Source organism: Cicer arietinum, chromosome 1 (genome assembly GCF_000331145.2).
Source record: "Cicer arietinum cultivar CDC Frontier isolate Library 1 chromosome 1, Cicar.CDCFrontier_v2.0, whole genome shotgun sequence".
Lineage (NCBI taxonomy): Eukaryota > Viridiplantae > Streptophyta > Magnoliopsida > Fabales > Fabaceae > Cicer > Cicer arietinum.
This window is the reverse complement of record NC_021160.2, coordinates 34,597,840-34,605,540: the sequence shown is the minus strand read 5'-3', so window position 1 is coordinate 34,605,540 and position 7,701 is coordinate 34,597,840. Positions and strand designations below refer to the sequence as shown.

The following is a 7,701-nucleotide window of genomic DNA, read 5'->3' as shown; positions in this document are numbered from 1 at the left end:
AATAAATTACAGAAACTAAAATCATATTTCAGTTACATTATAGAAACTAAAAACACAATAGATCCTATATGTTAGTTTGTTTCAGTTTTATAATATATATGTTATTCAAACATATCTAAATCTAAATTTCAGCTTCAATTTGTGTTATATTTTTAAAATTTGAAAAAATTGTGTTAAGAAATTCTTGATAATTGTGGTGTTTATTTAAGTTTATATTTAAATAAACTAAATTATTAAAGGTAAATTTGTAAAAAGAAAAATTGTTTCCTTTATATATAATGATATAGATTATGCTTATTCGTATCCCCTTCTTTACACATAATTATTTAACCCCATAAAATTATCAAGACCAGGAAATCCTTAGGCTAAGTAATTGATTTAGATGCCCTAACCATCCTTTCAAGTTCCGTGATTAATGCCTCATCTTTTTTACAACAACATATCCATTGATGCTTCACCAATCAAATTTTGACTTCAGTTCTTTTTCACAATGTGTTTCTCATTAGGAGTGCTAGCTTGTGTTTCTGCTGGTGAAGACGATTCATTGCTGCATTGCTCTTCAACACCTACGATAGGATTGGCATAGCAATAGAAACAAGGCAACCTAGACAAGCTCAGCATGGATTAGTTTTTGGAATGTCAATAGTTATTTATTAATGTTCTTAATAGGTTATTCAAATATTATTAAGCCCTATCTAGTACTGGTCTTTGTTTTCCATAACAAATATAGACTAACAAATCTTAGTAAGTGCCCTATCGTTACAGATTATAAAAAAAAGTTATTTTAATAATAAATAATTTAGAGATTATTTATTAGAAATTTTAAAGAAAAGCAGAAGTTGTTTGTTTTTGTCAGTTGTCATGAAAATCACATTGTTTTTTTCAAAAAAATCAGTTCGAAAAATGATTTTTTTTTAAAATACACTAAAAATAGCTTCTCATTTGAAGAAGTTTTTAATTTTTTTTCAGATTATAATTTGTTCAAAATGCTGTAACAAACAGATGAAACTTTCAACAGTGATTATTTTTTTTTAAAAAGTTTTTTTTTTTTAAAAAAAAGTTGTAACAAACGGACTCTAAATTCTTCTATTGATTTTCAGATTATAATTTGTTCAAAATACTGTAACAAACAGATGAAACTTTCAACAGTGATTATTATTTTTTTTTAAAGTGTTTTCTTTTTTAAAAAAAAAGTTGTAACATACGGACTCTAAATTCTTCTATTGATTTTCATTAACATTGGAAATGCAAAATAGTTCATTGCACGCGCATACCTGCTTGCCTTTATCACTTGACCGTCTATTGTTGTATGCTGCTCATAAAAACTGTTTTCTGCAAAGAAATAATTACTATCAAGTGAGGTTTTTTGCGTAAGAAAGAAATTATATTTCAACATATAAAAATGATTTACAAACTCAATGTAAAATTGACAAGAAACAAAGAATGAATTGAAAAACAATAAGACATTCCAATTCCCATATATCACAATATCACGGCGAGCAAATTATATACAACATTAGAGTATCTCATTTAATTAGTTTAAGATTACATTAATGACTCATGTGAACCTTCACCGATTTATATTCATACTGGTATTTTGAAACCATGAATGCTTTACTTGAATACAGACGGATAATTACAAGTAAGCACAAGAGAAGTTGCTTTAGAGATTATGCACCGAAGAATTATATTCTAAATTCTAATATATAAGTTAATTAAGTAGCTATGGTAAAATAATAATGAACTAATGCAAGATATTCACCAAGATATGCACAATGAGGACTTTATGGCTAAATCAATGAATCTACCATGTATGTGACAAATCTAGCAGGAAAAGTAGGCATCTTATATTGCATACCTTCCTTAGAGGTTTTACCAGAGAAGTATTTGGACAACAAACGTCGACTATATTCAGCCTCATATTTTTTGAACCTCTCGATGTACTGTGGGCTGTCCAAATGACTGTAAAAATAATAAACTGGTAAATTATCTTAACCTGGAAAAATTACTTGATGCAAAGAATACTTTCTGTAAAAAATTAAATTAAATTTGAGTCAGTTAAAATACAAGGCACATGTTTTTAATGCCAAATATATGAAGGGAAAAAAGAGTTAAATCTGACAATAGCAGTACATGGCACCAGAGAAGTTAAATTCTTTTGGAATTGTGCATTGTACATATTGGACAAACTAGTCGCTTTGCTTGTAACTGACAGCAAAGTAATTAATATGACTGATCTGAAGAACAACTGAATTCATAAAGAAATCTATGGGAGATTTTAATCTGTGTACTATGCGATACTGAAATGGCACTAGTTAGTTTTCCTCAGCTATTTTGGTGGAGGATTGAGAATGGACATATGCAGGTTAAACAGATAATAAATAAAGAAAATTTAGGTTTGCGGTTTTTGTCTCCAAACTAATAATCACAGAAGCAAAACTAAATTAGCAATTATGTGATAATCCAACATGCACCATGACTAAGTTACACACAGTAATGTCGATCGCATTTTACAGATTATGGCAGCAGACAAAAAATCCTTCATAAACAAATGGCGGACGGCGTAACAGCCTATGATGGAAGCATGGTGGGTGAGTTAAGAACTAGACATATATATATAAACAGAGAAGGAATCAAAACGGAATAAGAAATTTAAATAAATACAAAGCAAATATAGAAAATAGATGAAAACAGAATATGCATAAATAGAGCAGAAAATGGTCATATAAAAAAGAAAGAAAGAGAAGAGAAAAAGAAGAAAGAGAAATAAGCAAAGGAAGAATGAAATATAGAAGAAGTAAAGCAGAAAATGAAGAAAGAGATAAGCAAAGAAAGAAACAAATAAAACAGAGAGAAGCGAGAACTGGTCGAAGGCAGCATAGAGGTGGTTGCAGAGAGCTGATAGCAGCTGGGTGGTGGTTGAAGCTGAGTGGTGGTCACAGTCACACGCAGCAGAGATGGAAAGAACATAAGGGCAGAAATGGAAAGAACATAACGGTAGTGTGTGGATTACTTTTTAATCCCGCCTCCGATATATACCTACCATGGCCGATACTCAACAACATTGGTTAGAATCAGTTAACCACAAAAGATAAGGAACACCAGTATGGTCACGCAAACTAATATCATGCAGTTAGAGGGACGGGTCCGACCGTTCCTTGAATCTTGCGATGACAAGAGCTTTACAGCACCAGATTTACTTTTTGTTGTTAAAATAAGAATCACAGGTTTCAACAAAAAGGAAGAAATCCGTTGTTTGCATGAACGATTTTCTACTGCAGCTACCAGTGACACTCACAAACAAGGGCTGCACTATGGAACTAAATCAATATCTCAAAAGTGGATTAGAGGCCTTATGTCATTGATCACATTTAATCTCAAACTAAGATGATTTCTAGTATCTTGCTACCACCTAGGAGATACCACTTACGACTGAGCATTGGCACAACAGTTATTTGGCCCAATCGGCAAATCTATACAGGGTTAGGCTCACTGTAGAACTTTACCTACAGTGCATGGGTTTTAACACATATAGACATGGTCACAGCATAAAACACTTGAGCATGAATGGAAATTGGAGCAATACATGTGATGCTCCCATAAATTTCCATTAAAATTTCAAAGACAGCACATTAGTATGCTCTCCCATTCCCTTATTTATCTTTTATTTCCAGTTTCCCCTGTTCTTAATTCTGTATGTTTTAACAGTCATCAGCACTAATTTAAGTGCATCCATGTTGCTTAATTTCACTCTTGATGGTCATAGTATCAAACCCTCCACAAATGAATCAGACAAACATATATGCCGTTCGAATGCATCCATTCCGCATAAACTTTGAGTAATTCATCCAGGGGATGTTGTTTTCTGGTAGTTGTGGTGCTTAGCTAGTTACTGATGACTAATCAAATATAAACTGCCCCATAAAATGTCGCTGTAGTCAAATCAGCACACACACACATATATAGGAGGCATATCAAGTGAGAAATTGTTAATGTGAGAGATGAGAGCATTTAATGATAACCCTTGGATTAATATAAGCTGTTCAATCATATTTTTACATTAAACGAGTGTATCACTTCATTTTCTCACCCACGCACGCACTGCTGGCCACTCTCTCTATTCCCTGTCTCTTTGTTCTATTTTCTAGAAACTATTTACAAGGATTTTATTGAAAATGGAGGAAAAACGTTCTACATATTGTAGTTCTCTAGCCTTCCATTCTCAACGAAATCAAGAAAAAAAAGAAAAAGAAAAAAAAAAGGCAAATAAACACCTGTCACAAACCCATCCCCTTTTGTTTCTCCAGTTTCCACCTCTACATTTGATCAACCCATGTGCCACTGAATCACTCAGGTAGAGATCCAATTATATACAACATATGTCACCATTTATAAAAATAAAGGCCTTTATACACCAAAAACTTCAGTAATGGAGCCCACCATTTCTTTTGAGAAATGGAGCAGATCCCTACTCAAATCACAAAGCACCTATTACTTGCATTCTTGCTATTCTGTCACTCGAAAGCGGCAGAAGAAAAACAAACATGAGAAAGTGGTGGTCATGTGTGAGATTGAAGATGGAAATAAACGAAGATAACCCGACGAAAAAAGAGAGACTACACGTTAATGTTAATTCAACAATTATTATTTAATGGTCTCGTTTCTCGCATTAACAACTCCTATCACTTGATTGTCCCCGGTATAAATATAGCCTCTAAAACTTTCCATACTGCATCCCAATAGAAAACATGAACAAACAGCAGTTCTTATGCTTACTGTTTTATCCAACAGTCAACAAAACAACCAATTATTACCAAATCACAGAACCTAGATTTGAGTTTTAAAAATCCCTAAAAGAGGCAGATCCACAGTATCCGATTTGAAGCATATCCGTTATATTCCTTAATAACTACTTGCAAATAAATGAACGAAGTAAAAGCAAACCTCAGTTTGATATAATGTTAACATTATAAAGCAACAATTAATAAAGACAAGTCTTGCCACATAGTAATTCACACGAAATTTCAAACAGCTTAAAAAATTAAAGTTCACTATATAAAATTCACACCAAAACAAAAAACGAAAAACACAAATAAACAAAAATAAAAATAAAAACTTACTCAAGTCCATCATTGAAGTCAGGTATTTTATCATCGGCATGTGGAACCCCATTGTTGGCAGCACCATTTTCCACCTTTTGAAAACCCTATAAAAAATTAGTAAAGAATAGAAGAGATACGAAGGAGAGAAAGGAAGAGAGAGAAAGGTGAAGTGAGAGTCACCTCAGTTTTTGGTGAGTGAGGAATGGTGTTTACGGAATCAGTGATGGTAGATAGAGGCACGGGTGGAGGTGAAGAAGGAACGCTTGCCATGTTGCTGTTGTTTTCTTTCTCGACTCTGCTTACTATTGCTTAAGTATGAAAAAATAAGAATCCAATCAAAAATCTTTTTCGTATTAGAATTAGCGGTGGAATGTCCGACAGGCTAGGGCAGACACAACATTTTTTGGACCTGTATTCTATGATTTAAAATGATGGAAAAATCTAATTTTAATCCTTGAAAATTTGTTCAACTCCTCGATATAATTAAAAGATAGATTTTATAGTTATAATAAATACAACTTAATCTTAAATAGTCTACAACCATAAAATGTTAGAGTGTAAATTGAGTGATTATTTAGTAATTTAATCATTTATTTAGATTTTTGATTGATTTAGAAGTAAAAAATAACAAAGTGTTGAACTTTCAAAAAATAAAATGATAAAATGGTAGTTTATCTAAAATTATTTCACAGGTACATGGGATAATCAATCACGATACTCATAACATAATACAATTCATATTACAAAATTAATAAATTAATTACAGACAAATCAAAGATATTAATTGTAAAGAAAAATTAATTATGACCTATCTCAACCACTTAATTATTTAAAATTGGAGGTCATTGAACAACGTAAAATCCAAGTCTCATGATTTTATCTTAAATTAAAATTAAAATGTTAAATAAGTTTTTGATTCATATAAATATACCATATTTCATTTTTAGTATTTTTATTTGTTTTAAATAGTAATTTTTTTAAAAAAATTTCAATTAACAATTTTGGTATGTGTTTTTTAGACAACTCATGAGTATCATTCTAATGACTTTTTATAGTTATGTTTAAAATATTATAAGAATTTTTTTTAATAAAAATTTAATTAAATATAAATTTTTAAATTCTAAAAACTTAAAATGTCATATTTAATTCATCTATGTTAAAAATATTCTAAATTTTTGTGGGGGGGATTCTTATAACATTTTAAATATGCATGTAAAAAATCATTCAAAAATTCAGACGATACACATGAATTAATTTAAAAGGGGATCAAAATTATTATTGAAAATATTCGAAGGACAATTGTTTAAAGAAAATTTTTAGAGAGGCTAAAATCGAAATATAATATATTTAAAGAGATAAAAAGAAAAAAAAAACTTATTTAACCCTAAATTAAACACACAACATTTTACTTTATTAAAACTAGATCATCAAACCGTGCAAGACAATCACTAGCAAATACCATAGCTTAACTCACAAATATCAATATTGTTAGGTTGAATGTTTTGTCCCTCGGATTCGAATCCAGTACCCCACAGTTGTGTAAGTTAATTATGGTAGAATTTACCATCTCTTCTAAGATAAAAATAAACATAAAATAAAAACTAAATCATCAAACCGAACAAGATAATCACTTTCAAATGTTTAAATATATCGTTTGCGGAAACTTTTCACCGAAAATTGTATTTTCATTGCAGTTTCAAGAGTTTAGCATTGAGAATTTGAAGATTTTGATATTTGACTATGACAAAAAAATAATATGCACTAGTTCTTGACATTCTTAACATTTATATCATTCTTCAATAGATTTATTAATATTCACTCCATTTGGTCTCGTATTTAAGAGAAAGAAAGTCAAATCCCTTAAAAAAGATGAATGATTGCATTAAATTAATTATAAAAAAAAAAATTTAAAAAAAGTAATAAAATTTCCTATATAATGACTATTTAAACAACCACCTCTATCAGAAAACTACTCCTCTCTTACATGGATGAATGTTATTCTAGCCTAAATTTTTATACGGTTAGATTTTGATTGTAGTTGAAGGTCAACTATTTTATTCATAAGAGACATACAATCATAGGAGCGACTTTGTTCAAATCAAAGTGGTTATTGATTTTCCTTCTTATGCTCAAACTTCAATCCCATTGATGCCTAATCTTTTTTGAAGTCTCTTTCGATATTCTACGCATGTTTGAACAATACTACCATGTTTAAAAAGTATTATATATAATTACACAAAACTTCTACATGTAAAACAAAACTAACATAGTTTGAATTAAACTTGACATAATAGGCTTTATACTTAAATCTCATTGTGTTAAGATATTTTTCGGCAGCCCCTACATTGTCATATGTCATGTGAGAAAATGTGTGATTACAATGATATGTGACTTAGAGTATAAAGTGTGTTTGAAGTTAAACGACAGAACTTGTAGAACTTCTATGTAATTGTAAAGACATATGACTTAGAGTATAAAGTGTATACGTAAATAAATGGTGGTTCAAGGAAGAAATGGAATGGTTTTCTAGAGCTTCTTTGTTGGTATCATATGGTGTTGTAACATAGGTATGTTATAGTGTGAATTTAAAAATGTGTTG

The 7,701-nt window shown here is 30.4% G+C and overlaps 1 protein-coding gene across 2 annotated transcripts; it reads right to left on the bottom strand.

Moving 5' to 3' along the window:
- Positions 1-244: 244 nt before the first annotated feature.
- On the bottom strand, positions 245-5,518 carry LOC101508661 (uncharacterized). 2 transcript variants are annotated; one of them, XM_004516806.4, is made up of 5 exons: positions 5,283-5,518; positions 5,121-5,206; positions 1,859-1,962; positions 1,275-1,332; positions 245-604 (listed from the first exon to the last, which is right to left on the bottom strand). In XM_004516806.4, exons 1-5 carry the CDS (start codon positions 5,370-5,372, stop codon positions 475-477), a joined length of 468 nt encoding a protein of 155 aa, XP_004516863.1. In that variant the 5' UTR covers positions 5,373-5,518; the 3' UTR covers positions 245-474. The 2 variants fall into 2 exon arrangements, with proteins under 2 accessions (XP_004516863.1, XP_004516864.1); XM_004516807.4 differs by having other exon boundaries at positions 5,121-5,194; positions 5,283-5,514.
- Between the last annotated feature and the right edge of the window lie 2,183 nt (positions 5,519-7,701).